The sequence below is a fragment of the Punica granatum genome, chromosome 5 (genome assembly GCF_007655135.1).
Source record: "Punica granatum isolate Tunisia-2019 chromosome 5, ASM765513v2, whole genome shotgun sequence".
NCBI lineage: Eukaryota > Viridiplantae > Streptophyta > Magnoliopsida > Myrtales > Lythraceae > Punica > Punica granatum.
In genome coordinates, this window is record NC_045131.1 from 11,042,504 (window position 1) to 11,062,872 (window position 20,369).

Consider the following 20,369-nt stretch of genomic DNA (forward strand, 5'->3'; position numbering starts at 1 on the left):
ATACTTTTTGGGAGACGAATACTTTATCAATGATTAACTTTTTTGTTGGCTTCTTCAGCTCTGAGCATGTATTTTAGACAGATGAATCAAAGATTACGTTACGAATTTACGAATTTGGTTTGCCAATTAGTTTGATGCAATATGCAATCGAACCGTCACCTCTAAAATGACATAAATTTGTAAAGTGATCGATTTCCTCGAGCATTTCCGTCCATTTAGATTCATTGACATGAAGTTTCCTCAGTTTACTCTCTGCAGGTTCCTTATCTCTCGGATATGATATAACTTGAACTGATGGCAAGAGAATGGAAAAGCTCATAAGCAGAGGATCTGAATAAGATGTACTGAAAGGGTGGAGTCACTCTGAGATCAATATTTTTCTTCTTTATTTCATTGGCTCTTCCGCACATTTATATAAAGTATCGAGCAACAAATATTGTAAACATCCAAAGGGGAAGAAAAAGCAAAACATAAAAAACACGATATGAATTCTTGCAAAGAAAAACTAGAAATATGCTCAATTAAGCATAGACATCAGGGTTGGCGAGAAGGTATTCCTCGACAACCTTATAGAGTCCCATGGCCTTGTCCTTGCCCTGCTTGATGTCCTCTTCCTTCAGCTCTGCACCAGCTTTGGTGTGGTACTCGCTTATCATCTTGCAGACACATTCACCATCACTAGACGCTTCAAATTTCACCTCATACGCAACCGACTCGATCTTGTCGAATGCAATGCCACTCTCGATAAGAGTGTACTTGCATACAAGCTTCTCTGCATCCACTGCGTCGATCCTGTTCTTCAACCACTTCAGGTGTCCACCTGTCATAGAAGGTAATAAAATCAGAATACTTCCTCCCATCCATATAAGGTACATAGTAAGAAATAAAAAGTTGGTACTTTCTACTAACCATCAGCAAAGTTGGTCTGCTTAATGCTACCGGCAGCACCATCTCCTTCCACAAACTCGATGCTCTTGATACCCTGAGGGGCGATCCTGGGAATGAGGTTGTGGGAGTCGAGGATAAGTGCCTTGAACATCCTAGATGGAGCAACAGGGGTCGTGAACTCTTGGTTGAAGCAAGTGACCGCCATATCCCCGGCTAGGTGAAAATACAAGAATTTTCAGTGTATTTCGAAGAATATGAGAAGGACGTGTTGGTTCTAAGGCAAGATGTTGAGTTGTGAATGATGCATAATGTTTGGTTGTATATATAGGCTCCGATGTTATCTCCTCCTGTTTAAGATGAGAGTTCTATAGCTGCCCATTGTGGACTTTCACATTGATGACACCTTTGAAGATTCCAACCGGCAAGCAAGGTCCTACAGTGTGAAAAGCCGTCTATGACTGATTTGGATATTTTATATGCTTAATTCTCAGCTGACAAATATCAAAATATATAAATGTCTCAAGGGTCCACATATATAATATGTATGTTGGTTACCAACGTGGATTCGTTCAAGCGGTTTGACGTTTGTTTCGCTTAACCAAGGTCTTGGGTTTGAGTTATTGTGAATGCAGAAAATCAACACTGGTAAAGTTTTACCTCTTAGTGGGCCGACCCAGCTCGACTGAATTAGTCGGGGTCCAATTGGGGTTCCAGATACTACGGTTCACACCAAAAAATAATATTTATTTTAATAGTTTCGTTCTCATAAGAGAATGTGGCACGTTGATCAATTTGGACCAAATGGGCAAATCCAAGCTAGAGACAATGTTTCCAAACCCGATCCGGGCATCGAATCAGCCTCTTTGCCAGGTCATGGGTCATCTGGTTCAACCACTGGTTTAATTATTTTGTATTTTAAAATTTCAATAAATTATAAGGAATTATATAACAAATTAAATATGTAGCATTATTCTATAAATATGTCTAACTATATAACTATATAAAGTATTTGGTTATTATAAGTTATAACCCAGTAATTAACACCATAGTTAACAACATAATTAATCCATTAAAAAATTGAAAGTTATCAACCAATTTATTAAAATCAGTGCCAACGATTTAAAAAAGAAAAATACTAACAATTTTCTTAGCAAAATTAACAATATTGGTAATCAATGCATCTTCAGTCTCGAGCCTCATGATTTTCATCTCCGTCATCCATTCCACTGTCAAAGGAAAGACAAATCAATTACAAAATCATCATCAAGAATCTTGGGCTTCGTTACTTCGTGTCCTATAAACTGTAAAGATTTGATTCCAATAACAATAAAATTGAGAGTTGAAAACCGATATCCGAAGATATTTAAGATTTTAATTGGGGAAAGGAAAGATTTTCTCACGAAATAATTGGCTCGACCGTAACGGGCAGGTCAACCGGGTCCACCGATTTTTGCTGGGTTTCAAGATAAAGTGGGTTTTTGTTAAACCCCGGCCCGGACAAAACAATAGGTCATGGGCCAACCGGTCCAACCGGCTGGGCCGGGCCGGGTTTTAAACATTGGCTAGAGATCAATGTGTTGATAACTCAAATTTTGCACCTTAAATTAATATTTTGTTCGTTAACAGTGTAAAATCCGATAATTTATACGGTGAAAATCGATTAATAATTTTCATACATATAATGAATATTCAAAAAATCACAAATTCGACGGAATGAGTGAAAATCCCGATAAAATGCCATAGTTTCACCGCCATTTTGACCTGTAAAAGAACTGAGAACATATTTTAAGGAATGAGCTTGACGCCCAGTGAATAATCACAACCTAAACTAGTCGGATCATAACACGAATTCAGTAATATTATAAAATATCGTCGAGACCTCTAGAGCTCAGATCGTCAATATGCACGTTTTCAGCTCCCCACCACAGTGGTAGCCCCACGCTGGTAGCCTCTCTGCTCTAGGTAGTCATTTCCTATTGCTCGACTTACGACTGGTTCAGGGCGATACATGACTTACCAACTACCATCAATCTCAATTACACAACTCAAACCTCACTACTCATTTTCAAATATCATAATCAATCGTATAAAAATACATGCATGATCCGTGAAACTGACATAGACATACAATGTAGTTCTAATAAAGTAATTATAATCACGATAAAAATACCAGATTAGGAATAAGTTACTCACCTTAACAAGCTATCCCCCAAATATCAAACGTAAAAAAACGAATGTTTTCTATTTCTAGAAATTTTCTCATAATTTTCCCTCAATTTTCTCTCTCGGCCTCTCAAGGTCTCTCTGTAATGGTTTGGCTGTGAAAACGGAAATAGCCGAGAAGAGTTGACGAAAGGCCATTTAAAAGAGAAGACTAAGGCGGTAGAAGTAGATCACCAATTAAAGTTCAAAGAATAAGCTCAACCAGAGGGAGACACATGTAAAGGAATTTGAAGATTATCTAGTATCTCAATGGAAACAAAAGTTATATAATTAATCACATTAAAAATTTGTAATTAACAAATACTTCAAGAAAATATAAATATGAACATTTTGAGTTGAAAAAAAATTTAGGATATTACAAACGGGAAGCATCAACAGATATCTTAATTAAGGACATCTAGAAAAGGAATGTATCTAGAAAAGGAATGTAGGCCCATGAATAGAAGAACAAACACAGCTATTGATAGAAGTGAAACCCATCTGATGAGTCAATTGTGGAGAGCTATGAAACATTGGACCCCAACTTTAACTTTAACTTTAACTCAACACACTATACAACAAAAATACACATTTTTCAAATAAAAAAATTTAACTTTAACTTTAACTCAATACACTACACAATCATTTTTCATTTTCCACAATCAAAATTAAAATTATTTTAACTCTTAAACCAAACGCACCATGGAGTTTTTGCAGAAAAAGGATAATAGTTTTTCCTATATAAATGTGCACGGACTTTACCATTTGCACCGACTCGAAGCTTAAACACTGGCTGTACTACAAGCAAGAAGCACTTTTTTTTTTTTTTCCCTTTGACTACACAAATTTTGCCCTGTTCCTCTTGTTCGAGGCGAAAATGGCCGTTAGCACCTTCACCCAAGAGTTCACCCTTCGGTCACTCCATCGAGGATGTTCAAAGCATTGATCCTTGATTCTCACATCATTATCCCCAAGATCGCCCCACAGGGCATCAAGAGCATTGAGTTTGTTGGGGGAGAAGGGGTGTTGGAAGCATCAAGCAGACCGGCTTTGCTGATGATAAGATTTAAGCAACATTTCGACATTTTTTTCTTATGGAAAACATTTCAACATTTCTAAAATTTACTGTTGGTCACTGTTTGAGAAATTTAACAAGCACCTGTGCTTCTGCATGTTCTCTGTACGAGGTGGACACTTGAAGTGGCTGAAGCACAGGATCGATGCAATTGAGGCAGAGAAGCTTGTCTGCAAGTACAGTCTGTTCGAAAGCGACATAGCATTCGACAAGATTGAGTCAGTGGCAAACCAGGTAAAATTTGAAGCTTCCTGTGACGGCGGGTGTGTCTGTAAGATGACCAGCGAGGACCATGTGAAGATGGGTGTGGAGATGAAAGAGAAGGACATCAAGCAAGGCAAAGACAAAGCCATGGGACTTTGCAAAGTTGTCGAGGGATACGTGCTCGCCAACCCCGGCGCCTATGCTCAAATGAGTGTGGTTTGGAGTTTGGTTAACACGAAAGCTCGTTATAGTTTGCTCTACTACTCTCGTTTTCTTTTTCTTCTTCTTCTTCTTTTTTTTTTTTGGGTTTTTCCTCTTTCAGTTCATGGCTTTGCTTGTTTCTGGCAAAACAGATCTATAAAACGTATTCTTGTAATTTTTACAGCAAGGATGTTGATTAGTGTCACTTCATCTTATTCTAAAGTGCAGAGTTATTTTCACGAAATATATGGTTTTGTCTAAAGACCTTGTAAAAGCACAAAAGCAAATAATATTAGTTCGTGTACAGAAGTGCCCACTCAAGTGATCAATGTTCTCCAATAAGTAATGTTCTTAGCAGACACGATAAACTTTGTAATTCTTAATGTTCAGATTACATCAATCGTCTTTAATGAGATCATTGATTCATCCTCATCATGACTCTTTTCACTATGACAATGACAAGATCACACTTCTCGTTTCTCACGCAATGCTGTTCCTTTGCCCATGTTTCAACCCGCAAAGTTCAACTGTTCTCAACTTGTGACAATATTGTGGAGTTCATGTGAATCTGTGAATCAACTGCTTGATCGATTCCGGTTTCAGATAGATATCCAGGCTCGTCCCTCCTTTTCTTTAAAATTACTTGGCAGCAATTTCTTTGCAATATTTGGGAATCACAAGCATTTCTTATCGGCACAAAGGGGTCCTTGGGGTGATCTATTTCCAGATCTGCTAGGTATTGAGATGGTACTATCAACCATAACAATCCATGCTTGTGATTGATCATGACCCGAAAAAGAAAAATATCACATCAAACCCAGGAAAGATCTCACCGAACTTGACTAAGAGCCCTAGCCTATGCTGTGCTGTTCAATAATCCAGAGAGCAACCCATGCGCTTGTTTTTTTTTTTTTTTTTTTGTAATAACCGAAATTTTTGTCCCTTAATTTTAAACTCTTAAGGACCAGTTTGTATGGAAGAAAAAGTTAAGGGACCAATTGATGATTTTGCCAAAAGAAAATTCAAGAAAGTATCTACTGTAGTCCTCTAAAACGTTGTAACGCAAGGGGAGGAAATGCCCATGAACGACCGACGTTCAATGACCAGCATTCAAGAGGTCAGCCACTAGTTTTTAGAATGCTCATTTGATTCTCTGGACTCTGTAGAAGAGACAGAGAGAGCAGGAAGAGACAGAGAAGACTGAGAGGAGGCAGAGAGAGACGAAGACGCCCCGGAAGCAGAGGTGCAGATCGATGGGCACTGATTGCTCGACCTTAGAGCATCATTTCGGTTCTATTCAATGAGTCTTAAGCCTCTTTTCTAAGTTTGTTTGGCTTGGTTCATCAAGTTCTAGAGAGAGAAAACTTGTTGCCACGTTAATGACAGATCATCATGGCTATGTTTACTGACCGAAATTCCTACCTATGATCATTGGTAAGGTCTCTAGGATGCTATAGGATTTTACAGAATCAAATTTGGTTGAGTCGTTTGAGAAATATCGCATTTTCAAGATACTGCAGACATGATGAACAGTGGAATTCGAGCTAGATTTCCGACCTGTTTTCTCCATATCTTGGAATTGCGTGTTTGGGTTTAAGCTGTACCCTGTTGTTTGAGAATTCTGTACACACCTAGAACACAGTAAACGGAGTTTTGTGGAGAGAGTATCGCTCTCCCAAAGTTGGCCGATAGGCTGTTTAGAGTTGTTCGTTTTTGCGATGAACAGAAAATTCTGGGGGCTCTTTTGACGGGCCCTGATGTCCGATTTTAATGATTTTTGTGCTGGCGAACTTGTATTTCAGTTTCCTATTTTCTGTAGGTTTTTGGGATTTTTCTGAAAATATTGGCATTTAATGTATTTTTGGAAATAAATTATATTGTCGGGTTTTTGGCTCTTGTGAGAGCTGAAGTATGTGGTCGGATATTTTGTTCTTATTTCCAGAAAATTATGAAACAGTTTCTGTACTGGAAATGGGTGTAATTGGTGTCAACTAATTCAAAATCGGTCTTTTAAGTTGAAAATATTATTTTTCCGAAATTTGAATCTTGAACCATAACATTGATTTTAAAAGTGCTGAGTTTTGGTAAATCATGTTTAGAGTATTCAGATCCAGTCATGACCCTTTATCAGCAAATAAGAGTATTTTAGTCTTTTTTGACTTCAAGAAGGTTGAATTAGAAATTCGAATTAGTAGTTGACTTTATACTTTAATTTTAGGTTCATTTTCCTGATTTGGATCTTCATCTGTGAGTTGATAATTCGTGCAGCAGTCGAGGTAGGTAACCCAGACTCACGTCTATTGTTTGCTAAAAATCAAAATGTTATTTTTACTCATGCCACGAAAGTTATGTGGACTACTATTCTATTAAGAAACATTTATTGTTTGAACACGAAACTGATTTTCTGATTTTAAAGTAAGGATCAAGTATCGAAGGCTCATTGACAAGTGATATTGTTTTATTGAATTTGTTGAAGTACAGAAAGATTGTGGATATTGAGTTATTGATTTACGATAGTTTTATTTATATTAATTACTTACGCCTTATGGTATTATTTTTGAGTATTGGAAATTATTCGAATATTAGATTATTGATTTTTGTTTATTATTGGAAAATGTGATATGAATTAGTATTCGGGTTTGTGTGATAGGACGAAGTGTCACAGTAGTTTCAATGGTGATGGGCAGATTTGTTTTGATATCGGTGTCCGAATATTGAGTTTATGTTGTACGAGTATATTTGAATCACTGAATTTAAGTATTGTAGGAAATGTTTGAATGCTTGAGTTATTGAACTTCCGTAATGATTGAATAATGCGTTTATGAAATTAGATGCTGCATGATTCAGAACTATTGTCTGGAACTGATTATTATGATTGCTTCTTTTTACAGGGTATTTAGAAAGAAGTTAAATTTCTTTATTCGATGCTTGATCTGGTAAATGTGAGTTTTGGTTACTCACTGAGCATGTGGAGCGCTCACCCCATTTATAATTTTCCCCCAGATTCGGATTCGACAGACTTGGAGAGCTAAACTACTAGAAGGTTGTTATGGAAGAGTTTAGAGGATACTGGCCTTCAGTTTTTTTCAGATTTATTAGAATTTGGGAGTTATGAGGAGTTTTATACTATCGGGGACATTCACTTTAAGACTTCGTTTTGCAGCGTCCTTTCTGGAGATTATTCGTACTATGCTTTAATAAAGACAACTTTGAAGTTCATAAATAGATGTTTTGCTAGATGGTTTCGTTTGCTGTGTTGACCTCTTAGTGAACCGCCGGTCACATTCCAAGTGCCAGAAATGGGGTGTGACGTTTTCCCACACTTTCAGAAGTACAGGCAGTGTTCTTTTTACCTCCAGGCGAAAAAACGAAAAAGATAACGTAGACAGTATGTGGTTAGAAACTCAAAGATCTTACAGTTTTATTGCAAATCCATAGTTAATCCAACTAAGAATTTCCTCAAGTCCTTGGACTGGGTGATCTGATGATGCTATGATTTCTTCATATCGATAGCCTTTTCTCGAGATAAGATGGCTTTATTGCTGCTTTAGAAACAATGTCAAGAATGATTCATTTCTTTTGTGAGATATCTTGCAGACAACAGAAATATAATCTGTTAATTTACCAAAATGAAATTCTGCGAAATCTCAAATACTGGTCTTGCTTGATGACTTTTCGCCAACGAACAGACACCTAAGAAAGGGAAGAGGTAAAGAAAAAAGGCACTCAAGAGTGAAGAACACTCTGTTTAAGCATATACGTCGGGGTTGGCGAGAAGGTATTCCTCGACAACCTTGTAGAGTCCCATGGCTTTGTCTTTGCCCTGCTTGATGTCATCCTTCTTCAGCTCCACACCTGCTCTCATGTGATACTCGCTGGTCATCTTGCAGATGGACCCATCATCACTCGAAGCTTCGAATTTCAACTCATACACCACTGACTCGATCTTATCAAATGCTATGTCACTTTCGATCAGAGTGTACTTGCACACAAACTTCTCAGCATCTATCGCATCGATCCTGTGCTTCAGCCACTTCAAGTGTCCACCTATTACAGAATGTACCAAATTCAGAATACTCGTATACGTCGCGGAATCAAGTACCAGAAGGAATAATAAGGCGACATGCGTGATGCGACTCACTAACCATCGGCAAAGTTGGTCTGCTTGATGCTTCCAGCACCGCCATCTCCTTCAACGAACTCGATGCTCTTAATACCCTGAGGGGCAATCTTGGGGATGAGGTTGTGAGAGTCGAGGATCAGAGCCTTGAACATCCTTGATGGAGCAATCGAAGTCCTGAACTCCTGGGTGAAGCAGGTGACGGCCATTTTTCGTACTTAGGGTGAATAAGATGAATTATCAGGTTCGACAAGAAGCGCTTGATAATGAAGATTGCTGAATTGGTTAGGCTTATAAAGTGCAACTTTTTGTTCCTTAGACCATTGGTGTTCTCATTTCTTGGCACTCCATAATGGACTGATCAGCACCAGCAACGTGCGCTTTCTAGATGGTCAGAAGGTATTAATTTATCTACTAATTCCATTAATGAGAAGTGACGTGCAAGTTTCTTTAACTAATGTTGAACATCTACGCACATGATTATTTATTCGTTGGATCCATTCGAATAGAACAACAAATAAATAAATAAATCAGAAGGCCATGACAAGCAAGATTCTAAGCGGGTGAGTTGCAGCTTGCAAAACTTAGACGCGGCGCTGTTTTTCCAGTTGCCGATGTTCCTGGTTCCGTTGTTTGGTGGTTTAAGCGAGAATTACCCGACCAGTTTAGTTAAATATTAAGCGGAGATTGATGGGGTTCGACAATTCAGAGCAATAACTCAAATCTTTTCACTTTAATTATTCAGAGCAATTAGCCTATAGGCAAAAATGATTAAGTTCGAAGGAGTTCAGAGCAATCCAGAATGGACCGTTGACTAATCAGCCCTTTCCGTCAGTTTATTCTTTTTCTTCTTCCCTCGTATACGTACTTCTTCTAGATAAAGTCAACAATCAACATCCAAATAAAGATCATCTACATTCTTCTTTCCACATCAATGCGTACAATTGATTAATGAAAAAACCTTCGCGTTCATTCCTTAAAAGATCACAAGCTTTTGGCCAGAGTAGCCACATCCTAGGATTAAATCAATTGGTCAACGGCAGTCACCGTATCTCTATGACTTGCGGTAGTCACTCAAAAGAAATTTACTTTTGTAGCGTTCTTTTTCTTTTTTAAGTTGGGAGTCAAAACAAAATTTAATCCACACTGGCCCAAAAGGAAAAGATTCATGGACTGACTTAGGTACTACTACTTATTAGTTTGAGCTCTTTGGTACAAAGCGGGGTACGCACCCTTGTGGCACCGTACCAAGCCCAGTATCGAGTGCAGCGAAATGTTTGTGTACTGCCATTTATCAGTTGGAAATTTAAGATTTTGTGTAGAGTTGGACCAAATCCCTTAAAGATGGTTCTGTATATGACCTCTGTGCCACAGCTGGAAATTTAAGATTTTGCTTTCTGGCATAGCATGCTGTTGACTTTTTCACAGGAAATTTCTTCGTAACTTAAAATCCATGAATATTTGTACTTATAGCCCCTAAAATGCTATATTTACGACAATTAGCCAGTTCACAATATGAAATGAAGCTCCTGTGTGTCTGTGTCTGTGTCCCCCCCCCCCCATGAGTATATGCTTTAGCAGATAAATACTTTTATCAATAAATGATTGACTTTCCTGTTCGCTTGTGCAGTGCATGGTGCTCCATTCCTTGAGCATTTCCTTCCATCCGGGTTCATCGATATGGACTTTTCTCTTACTATCCAGTTTTTGTATCTCGCTACATATGACATCACTTGAATTGATGTCAAGGGAACGAAAAGATTCAAAAACAGAGGATCTGAGGTATTACTTGGATATGTCTATATATTGACATCCCAGCACTTGTACAATAGAAATTAGAAATGGCCGATTTGTTGTATGAGTATTAGGATGGAGTTACTCTAAGATAAAAAAAATTTCTTATTTCAATGCCCCTTCCATACATTTATATCAAGTGAAAAACATTGAAAACATCCAAATATGGGGGAGAAAAAACAATATAGGAAACAATACGATGTAAATTCCAGCAAATAAAAACAAGTAAGATGCTCGTTTAGGCATAGATTTCAGGATTAGCAAGAAGGTATTCCTCGACAACTTTATAGAGTCCCATCGCTTTGTCCTTGCCCTGCTTGATGTCCTCCTCCTTCAACTCCACACCCGGTTTGACGTGGTACTCGCTCATCATTTTGCAAACACACCCACCATCACTAGAAGCTTCAAACTTCACCTCATACACCACCGACTCGATCTTGTCGAATGCGATATCGCTCTCGATCAGAGTGTACTTGCATACAAGCTTCTCTGCATCAATTGCGTCGATCCTGTGCTTCAGCCATTTCAAGTGGCCACCTGCCATAGAAGGTAGCCAAATGAGAATACTTGCACCGGTTGGACAAATCAGGTGGTAAGAAAAAAAAGAGTAGGTAATTTCTATTAACCATCGGCAAAGTTGGTCTGCTTGATGCTACCAGCAGCACCGTCTCCCTCCACAAACTGGATGCTCTTGATCCCCTGAGGGGCAATGGTCGGGATGAGGTTGTGGGAGTCTAGGATCAGTGCCTTGAACATCCTAGATGGGGCAACAGAGGTCGTGAACTCTTGGGTGAAGCAAGTGGCTGCCATATCTCCAGTTAGGTGAAAAAAAGAAGAAGCATTCGTTAATGTATTCCGAAGACTGCAAGAAGGATCTGTGGGTTCTAATTAAGGCAAGAGCTTGAGTTGTGAATAATGCACAAATTTTGGTCGTGTATATATAGGCTTCTGCTGAGAGTCTCGTAGCAGTCCATTGTGGACTTTGTCAATTGATGATTCCACCGAGCTGGAAATGTCCCACTTTATCATTTTCATGAAAGTTTATTCACTTATTTAAAGGTCGCATTTCATCGGCTAAATTCTATGCTGACAATAGAAATAAAATTAATGATTCAAACAAAAGGGTCCAGATCCAGATAATATATATCTTGGTTGCTCATCGGACATTGATCAGATCAAATGATCATATACAAACCTTCTCCATGCATCGACTTGAATGATAAACACTAATTTGTAGAAGCAGCAAGCATTTTTCTTTTTTCGACTACACAAATTCTGCTCTGTTCCTCTAATTCGAGGTGAAAATGGCTGTAACCAGCTTCACTCAGAAGTTCACCACTTCCATCGCTCCATCGAGAATGTTCAAAGCTTTGATCCTCAACTCCCACAATCTCATCCCCAAAATCGCCTGACAGGGCATCAAGAATGTCCAGTTTGTTGAGGGAGATGGTGGGGTTGGAAGCATTAAGCAGACCAACTTTGCTGATCGTTATGTGCAAACAACACAATGACATTTGTCAAATGTACTGTTGCTGATAATTTTAGTCTGAGAAATCTAACAAGCTCTTGTTCTTCCGCATGTTTTCTGTATCAGGTGGACACTTGAAGTGGCTGAAGCACAGGATCGAAGCTATTGATGCAGAGAAGCTTGTCTGCAAGTAGACTCTGATTAAGAGCAACACAGCATTCAGCAAGATTGAGTCGGTTGTGTACGAGGTAAAATTCGGAGCTTCCAGTGATAGCGGGTGTCGCTGCAAGATGACCAGCGAGTACCATGTGAAGGCTGACATGGAGCTGAAGGAGGATAACATCAAGCGGGGCAAGGACAAAGCCATGGGACTCTACAAAGTTGTCGAGGAATACCTTCTTGCCAATCCCGAAGCCTACGCTTAACAAAAGTTTGGCTTGGAATTTGGTTACCCTGAGAGCTTATGTACTGTCTACTTAGTTGTTCTAATCTTCTTTAATTTCGTCTACTGTCTATTTTAGGCATAGGCATCAGGGTTGGCTGCGAGGTATTCCTCAACAACTTTGTAGAGTCCCGTGGCTTTGTCCTTGCCATGCTTGATGTCCTCCTCCTTCAGCTCCACACCGGCCTTCACATGGTACTTGCTCGTCATCTTGCAGATACACCCGTCATCACTGGAAGCTTCGAATTTCACCTCGTACACAACCGACTCGATCTTGTTGAATGCACTATCACTCATGATCAAGGTGTACTTGCATACAAGCTTTTCTGCATCAACTGTGTCGATCCTGTGCTTCAACCACTTCAAGTGTTCACCCGTTATAGAAAGTAGGGAAATTGAATTACTAAGCATGAAACATGACATCATGTACAGGAAGTAAAAGAAGACAATTTTCAAAATCATTAGCCATCAGCAAAGTTGGTCTTTTTTATGCTTCCGGCACCACCGTCTGCTTGGATGAACTCGATGCTCTTAATACCTTGGGGGGCAATCTTGGGGATGAGGCTGTGGGAGTCGAGGATCAGAGCCTTGAACATCCTCAATGGAGCAGTCCCGGTCTTGAGCTCCTGGTTGAAGCAGGCGATGGCCATTTTTTCGTATTTAGGAAAAGGAAGAGCTGAATCAGATAAATTATATGAGGTGGAAGGGCTTGCTGGTGGTCTAAGGCTCAGTCAGTCTGGAGATTTTTCAGATGATGGTGAAGATTTCTTAATTTTCCGGGTTTATATAGTGTAATCATTTCCCCTTAAAACATTGGTGTTCTCACTTCAGGGCACTCCATAATGGACCGATCGGCTTAACAAATTTCTTTCCATGGGCTGACGGAGCTTTTTCAGATGGTCAGAAGGTATATATTAATTTATCCTGATTCCATAAGAAATAAATAGACAATTATCTTTTAATATAAACAATCTTCAAATAATTATTCATTTGTTGGATCCATTTGAAAAGATAAAGGGAATCAGGAGACTAGCTATGACCAGGCAAGAGCCCGAGTGACCATTAAGTTTCACTGCTTCAAATTGCCGTTAATGTACAACCAGTCATGTAACTTGCGCATTGTGCGGGTGTCTACATTTTTTATTCTTGAGTAATCTAATTTTATACTGGATTTGTAAAAATTAATTTTGTAAATTTAAAAGAAAACCATTAAGGCTCTCAAAGTCTAGAGCAAGGATTTTTTTTTCGTCTAGACCTCCACTCGTTAAGATTAATATCCGAAACTGCTAAAATTAACACTTGAAGAATATGCCTACGACCGACCAATATTTTTGAGAAAAAAAATCTTAAAATAGAACTATAAAATAGGACTACTTATTTTATTATTCATTAAAAATTTTCATGGTAGTAAATTTATATACGAAAGTTGTGTGCCGCACTAAATGCTGCCAACATTCCCACTAAGTTTATGGCTGTTGCATGGTTTATAACCTCGGATGGTGCTATGATTGCCAACAAAGCCTCCATCTCTGATACTAAGATTTCAGAGATCCAAGTTTAAGATATCGATGTTATGGGTGGGGTCTCATTGACTGCAAATACCCCCCATTGTAGATAATTAAGAACATTTATCGTCACCGACAATCTTGAACAGAGTAGTTGCAAGCGTTCTTCTTCTTTCTTCTTCTTCTTCTTTTATATATATATTTTCTCAATTTTATAAAATTTTTATATTCAAAAAAATTTGCAAGTCAATAGATTTGTTAGTGCTTTAAACAACCAGACCAAATTGGAGTAACCGTGTAATCTTGAGGACAATATTGAAAAAGAAAAGATGAATCAAGGGCGAAGTTGAAAAATAAACTAAGGACATTTTCTTTTTTCTATTAGAGCAATATGGTTATTGAAGTGGAGTATTAGTTTTTTTTTTTTTACTTAAGAGTGGAGTATCATTAGAAAATAGGAATTTCAAAGAAGTTCTGAGCAATTGTCAAGACCCGAAATTTCGACGGAGTTTCCCCTAATTTCCTCGATATCCATTATAAAACATAATCTATTCATATAAGAGCATGCTTTCCATAGACTCCCAAATATATATAACCAATGCAACAACCTCTAATATTTATATACATCTCAAGACAGTACTCTTTCTTACCAACATCAGTAAATCAACTTAACAAAAAGTTTGAGGTCGTAACATATTTATAACATTCTACATGAACTTACTACCTATACTACGAGTAGGTTTAGCTGCAAAATCCTTCATACTGATTCCCGATGTCCAAAAAGATTCTCTCGTGCTATGAGTCTAGCTTCTAACTCATCTGAAAAATATATGCAGGGAGTGTGAGTTGCATCTTAACGAGTATAAAATTTCACAATAAAATGAAGTATTAAACTTGTTTATGCATTCACATCAACAATTACAATCATATCGCTTATGTCAAATTTTACTAATGACATAAAAACATACTTTTCAACCTCGAACCTTTCTCTTACCAACCAATTCAATATTACATAACTCAAACAATCATTCTTAAGCAACATATATTAGCCATAGGGTCGCAATCCTTGCGACAGAGTTTCGATGGTACCTTGACCCCGAACTCATTATCCACAAATTCCTCATTTTATTTCTCATAAACGGGGGCTGCCCGTTATCCTTCGACAGTAGGAGTCTAGGCATCCATTTTATATCCCGTTGGATCAGTGGTATAGGCGTCCCTTTTTGTAGCGGTCCCATGGCTATAAATAACAACATCACCACACCGCAATTAGCCAATTCATTTAGAGTAAATCATCAAGATCCTCATACCCTCTTCTTTCAACATATCTCATTCCCTCTTCTTTCAACATATCTCATTCAAACAAGCACTAATAAAAATAATTTAAGATTTAGCTTCATTTTATAGTGGAATAAAAATACTCACAAAGACCCCCAAAATGATAACTCAACGAGTCGAGCCTTCTAAGTGTATGGTCTTGGTCTCCTTGGCTCCTTTAAATTATAAACATAGTTAGAAAATCAAGTATAAATATGATATGCTTATATATTTTAAACTTAATTTGTCCATGGATTTCTCATGATGAAATTTAACTTTACAAAGATAATTCACACCAAAATAGAAAATCTCAACCCAATCAAGATTAGTGCAAGGCAGCAAATCGACTCTTTAAATCAAAGTTTCCACTCCAGCCATCTCCATGACCTTAATTCTAAATCAGAATTTCCTCAAAGTTCAAAACTTAATGAAATCAGTTTCTTGATCATTTAAGCAACAGTCCAGAGAGAATTTATAAGTGATTGTAAGCAGGACAACCTGAATGAGGAAGCAAATTTCTAGTCCACTACAGACCCACAACATAGACAACACCCCAAAGAGACTTTCAGTGAAATACATAGAGAACACGTATTGATTAGCTAAGCCATCGCAACTAAACTTACACACTCGAGATACCCTTCCAATTTCCCAATTTACTAAAACAATTAAAACTAAATAAAGGAAGACCTAACCAAATGAAAGAAAAAGCTTATATATATATACATATATATGTATATCTCCCAAGTCCGTCACCTACCCAAATTAAAATGCATAAAATTAAGCAATTTAATAATAAAGCTCCTTCAAGAGCATCAATATTTCCACCTCAATTAGCCATCAACCCACAACTCCATATTAAACCATTTCTCCAATTTCTCCGGATTCAGTTACTCATCTCAAACAACAAGAAGAACACATCTAATCAGGAAAAATAAAAAAACAACAAAGGAACCATCTCAGCAGAATACTTAGCATACCCGTTACCATAAAAACGAGCTAAACTCTTCCACTCAAATGATGTCTTCTCGACTTGCCTGACTCTGTTCCGTGATCTCCCTCATTGCCTAGCTCTTCCTAAAGTTCTCGCGTTCTCTGTGTGTGTGTGTGTGTGTGTGTCCGAACTTGTTCTAAGCTGACTCCCTCTCTGTCTCTTTCCCTGTTTCAGACATAATTTTCCTCAAAACCCCTTTCCTTCCTTTCTTCTCGACAAAACCAGATTTAACATATACAGTGGCCATGATTAGTAGGTATAATAGATAATAGATTGGGCTTAAACAAATAGTTTTATGGGCTCAGCTATGATCCAAATAAATTAATAGGCCTATATGCACATGTCAGACATTACATATGATATAACATATATAACATGCATATAATGGCGCGCGCGCGCGCGCACACACACACACACACACATATATATATATATATATGGTGTTCACAGCAATCCACAATAGACAGTTGACTAATCAGCCATTTTAGTTTATTCTTCTTCTTCTTCCTTGTTCATCTCCTCATGGACTTGGATCCGTCCTTCTTCTGGATAGTCAACAATCAACATCTAACTGATACAGATAGCCGCAGCATAAATAAATCAAAGTAAATTTTCACGTTCATTCCTTAACGGATCGTATGCTTCAGACCAGACTAACCACATCCTCTGATCATATAAAATGGTCAACGACAGTCACTGTATGTCTTTGACCTGCAATCGACCAAAGTAATATCTTTTCTATAGTTTTTCTTTTAATGGCTTGCTGGCATATCATGCTGGTAAATTTGTAGTGCACGGATCCAGCTCGAAGTGCAACTGGATTAGTTAGGTCCCGTTGGACTTTTGGATATTGGGATGCACACCAAAAATATTTATTCGGAGCGAAATTTATTGATTTGAAGATATATGCAGAGTCCCACACCATTGAATCTGAACCCGGATAACTTAAAATCCATGTAAGATTCTACTTAGAGTCCCAAAAATACTATATATATTTACGACTATGAGCCAATTAAAAAGATGAATGAGATTCTTCTATCTCCCTCTTTTTTTTTTGGTTTTGTTTAAGTTCATGTTGTAGCAGATAAAAACTTTATCAATGATGATAGACTTTTCAATTGGTTTGTGCAGCTCATGGAGTTGCTGCTGCATGCTCCATTAAAAATATTCAGGAATGTACTGTGTTATTTTAGCTCAATGGATTATGCATTGGAATCACACGTTAATTGATCCAAATTCGTTAAAGGAACCCATTCCTCAAGCATTTCCATCGGTCTGGACTTTCATTTTTGTATCTCGCCGGATATGATATCACTTCAATTGATGGCAATGACCGGAACAGAAAATTATTTCATAAATAGAGGTAAAACTTGGATAGGGTACGTGTATTTATTAATTAACATCCCAGCATTCGTACAATAGAAATCAGAAATGGCTGATTCTTTTGAAGCAAGTACCAGCATAAAGGAAAAACAAAATATCTTGTCTCCTCTACAAACATCGCGATATTTGCAGTATATGCCGTGTACTTTCGAGGGCATTGTCAAGCAGACAGCTTTTAAATCTTGCAATTAAAGGGAAAATGATTATTTTATAGATGATGGGGTTACTCTGAGATCAAGATATTTTCTTATTTCATTGGCTCTTCCAGAATGTAAGGAAGTATATATATTAGTTCTACAGCAAGAGATCGAGTTGTGAATGATGCATGAGAGTTTTTTAAGTGTATATATAGGCTCTGATGTCTGAACCCCCTCTATTATATTAAGATGAGAGAGTTTCATTAGCTGCCCATTGTGGACTTTGGCATTGGGAGGACACCTTTGAAGATTCCACTCATAGCAGGCAAAGGTCCCACTGTGTGAAGGGTCTTAAATCACTTAATTTTGATATCTCTTAGGCTTAATTCTAAGCTGATAAAACCAAAATAAAAATGTCTCCTCTCAAAGGTCCACATGTATAAGATGTATGTATATCGTTTGTTGTGTTCTTATGAGAGAATGTGGCACATTGATCAATTTATACCCCCAATGGTCGAATCCTGACCAGATTGATGTATTTAATAATTCAAGTCCAATATGGAGTAATTAAAGAGTTCTTTGCACCTAAAACAGATCGTTGATCATTGACTGGAAGCATGATATTGATATCCATGTCTTGTTTATAAACATCTAGAAATGCAACAATGTGGGTCCGACACCTAATGAGTGATTTGACATCAATATTCTGAGTCATCATGGTTAGGGGAAAATGCCCCTACGGTACAAGAGTATTGGTAATGTAACCATTTGATACAAAATGAAAAAAAAAAAAAAACGTAACCGATAAGAATGTTTAGTTTCGTGCATTCCATCAAACGTCCACTAATTTTACCATTAGTTACTGATTTGGCACACCATGTGTCACTTTGCCACATGGTTCCAATCAAAGCACACCAGATCATTAATAAAATAATAAAATTAAATAAAACATTAGAAAAATAATAAAATAGAAAACAATAAAAACTTTATAAGAAAATGGTCAACGATAGTTCCATATCTCTACGACTTGCAGTAACTGAAAGTAATTTTTTTTTTTTGCTGGCTCCTATATCAAGCTGGTAAATTTATTATTCGATTGGGAATTTCTTGATATATATAGCTAGATATATCCAGAGCTCCACCGTTAGATCTGGACCTGGATAGCATATTATCCATGAAAATATGTACCTAGAGTCCCTCAAATACTATATTTACGGCAATTAGCCAGTTAGAAAAGATGAATGAAAGCTCCTCTCTCTTGTTTCCTTGTTTCTCTTTATGTTTTAGCCGATAAATACTTTTATCTATCAATGATGTCGACGATTGATTTCCTGTCAGCTTATGTTATTGAGATGCTGCTGCCCTGTTCAAAAGATTGAGGAGTGTAATGTATTGTGCTGTAAGATGGGACATGCATTGAAATCACCACATAGAATGATCTGAGTTTGTAATGTGATCCATTCCTCAAGCACATTCATCCATCCGTGTTCATTAATGTGGACTTCCCTCGCATTACGCTATGCACCTGTTTTTGTATTTTGACAGATATCATCGCATCATATCACCTGAACTGATGGCAAGAGAATGGAGAAGTGCATAAACCGAGGATTCAAATAACTTCCCTCATCTAAAAAAATTCGATTTTTATTTATGCTTGCTTGGGAACAGAAAGGTTCATAAACAGAGATCCGTGGTAACACTTGGATACGTGTATAATTTACATGCCAGCACTCGTACAGTAAAAATTAGAAATGCCTGGTTCTTTGGAGCAGTATTAGGATGGAGTGGTGCTGAGATCAAGATGATTTCTTATTTTACTGGCTCTTCGAGACATTTATGCCCCGTAAAAAATATGGAAAACTTCCAAACAGGGGATAAGAAACAACAGAGGAAAGAATCACACCACGAATTCAAGAAATGAAAAGCTAGAAAAATGCCTTTTTAGGCATAGGCTTCGGGATTGGCGACAAGGTATTCCTCGACAACCTTGTAGAGTCCCATCGCCTTGTCCTTGCCCTGCTTAATGTCCTCCTCCTTCAGCTCCACGCCTGCCTTGACATGGTACTCGCTTGTCATTTTGCAGACACATCCACCATCACTAGAAGCTTCGAACATCACCTCGTACACCACCGACTCAATCTTGTCGAATGCGATGTCACTCTCGATCAGAGTGTAATTGCACACAAGCTTCTCTGCATCAACTGCGTTGATCCTGTGCTTCAGCCATTTCAAATGTCCACCTGTCATAAAAGGTAGTAGCAAAGTGAGAATACTTGCACCGATTGGGCAAGTCAGGTAGTAAGAAACATATAGAAGGTAATTGCTACTAACCATCAGCAAAGTTGGTTTGCTTGATGCTACCAGCAGCACCATCTCCCTCCACAAACTCAATGCTCTTGATACCCTGAGGGGCAATTCTCGGGATGAGGTTGTGAGAGTCTAGGATCAGTGCCTTGAACATCCTAGATGGAGCAACAGGGGTCGTGAACTCTTGGGTAAAACAAGTGATGGCCATATCTCCCGCTAGGTGGAAAACGAAGAATTTGTTAATATATCGGGAAGAAAGAAAGGATGTGTTCGCTCTAGGAAAGGGCTTGAGTTGTGAAATGATGCATAAAGTTCGGTTGTATATATAAGGCTCT

General features: G+C 38.0%; 5 protein-coding genes and 1 long non-coding RNA gene across 6 annotated transcripts; all 6 read right to left on the reverse strand.

The window, feature by feature from the left end:
• Positions 1 to 364: 364 nt before the first annotated feature.
• LOC116208549 (pathogenesis-related protein STH-21-like) lies at positions 365 to 1,193 on the reverse strand. The gene is made up of 2 exons (XM_031542042.1): positions 910 to 1,193; positions 365 to 820 (listed from the first exon to the last, which is right to left on the reverse strand). Exons 1-2 carry the CDS (start codon positions 1,091 to 1,093, stop codon positions 522 to 524), a joined length of 483 nt encoding a protein of 160 aa, XP_031397902.1. The 5' UTR covers positions 1,094 to 1,193; the 3' UTR covers positions 365 to 521.
• Positions 1,194 to 8,109: 6,916 nt separating this feature from the next.
• Positions 8,110 to 8,964, reverse strand: LOC116207040 (major allergen Pru ar 1-like). The gene is made up of 2 exons (XM_031539895.1): positions 8,716 to 8,964; positions 8,110 to 8,617 (listed from the first exon to the last, which is right to left on the reverse strand). Exons 1-2 carry the CDS (start codon positions 8,897 to 8,899, stop codon positions 8,319 to 8,321), a joined length of 483 nt encoding a protein of 160 aa, XP_031395755.1. The 5' UTR covers positions 8,900 to 8,964; the 3' UTR covers positions 8,110 to 8,318.
• Positions 8,965 to 10,571: 1,607 nt separating this feature from the next.
• Positions 10,572 to 11,423, reverse strand: LOC116207041 (pathogenesis-related protein STH-21-like). The gene is made up of 2 exons (XM_031539896.1): positions 11,111 to 11,423; positions 10,572 to 11,021 (listed from the first exon to the last, which is right to left on the reverse strand). Exons 1-2 carry the CDS (start codon positions 11,292 to 11,294, stop codon positions 10,723 to 10,725), a joined length of 483 nt encoding a protein of 160 aa, XP_031395756.1. The 5' UTR covers positions 11,295 to 11,423; the 3' UTR covers positions 10,572 to 10,722.
• Positions 11,424 to 12,469: 1,046 nt separating this feature from the next.
• Positions 12,470 to 13,044, reverse strand: LOC116208962 (major strawberry allergen Fra a 1.06-like). The gene is made up of 2 exons (XM_031542539.1): positions 12,917 to 13,044; positions 12,470 to 12,740 (listed from the first exon to the last, which is right to left on the reverse strand). Exons 1-2 carry the CDS (start codon positions 13,042 to 13,044, stop codon positions 12,470 to 12,472), a joined length of 399 nt encoding a protein of 132 aa, XP_031398399.1.
• Positions 13,045 to 14,450: 1,406 nt separating this feature from the next.
• On the reverse strand, positions 14,451 to 16,418 carry LOC116207310. Its single transcript, XR_004156902.1, has 4 exons — positions 16,194 to 16,418; positions 15,325 to 15,392; positions 14,989 to 15,139; positions 14,451 to 14,718 (listed from the first exon to the last, which is right to left on the reverse strand). It is a non-coding gene; the product is annotated as an uncharacterized LOC116207310 (long non-coding RNA).
• Positions 16,419 to 19,355: 2,937 nt separating this feature from the next.
• Positions 19,356 to 20,336, reverse strand: LOC116208598 (pathogenesis-related protein STH-21-like). Its single transcript, XM_031542127.1, has 2 exons — positions 20,059 to 20,336; positions 19,356 to 19,967 (listed from the first exon to the last, which is right to left on the reverse strand). The coding sequence occupies exons 1-2, from the start codon at positions 20,240 to 20,242 to the stop codon at positions 19,669 to 19,671; spliced, it is 483 nt and encodes a 160-aa protein (XP_031397987.1). The 5' UTR covers positions 20,243 to 20,336; the 3' UTR covers positions 19,356 to 19,668.
• Positions 20,337 to 20,369: the final 33 nt, after the last annotated feature.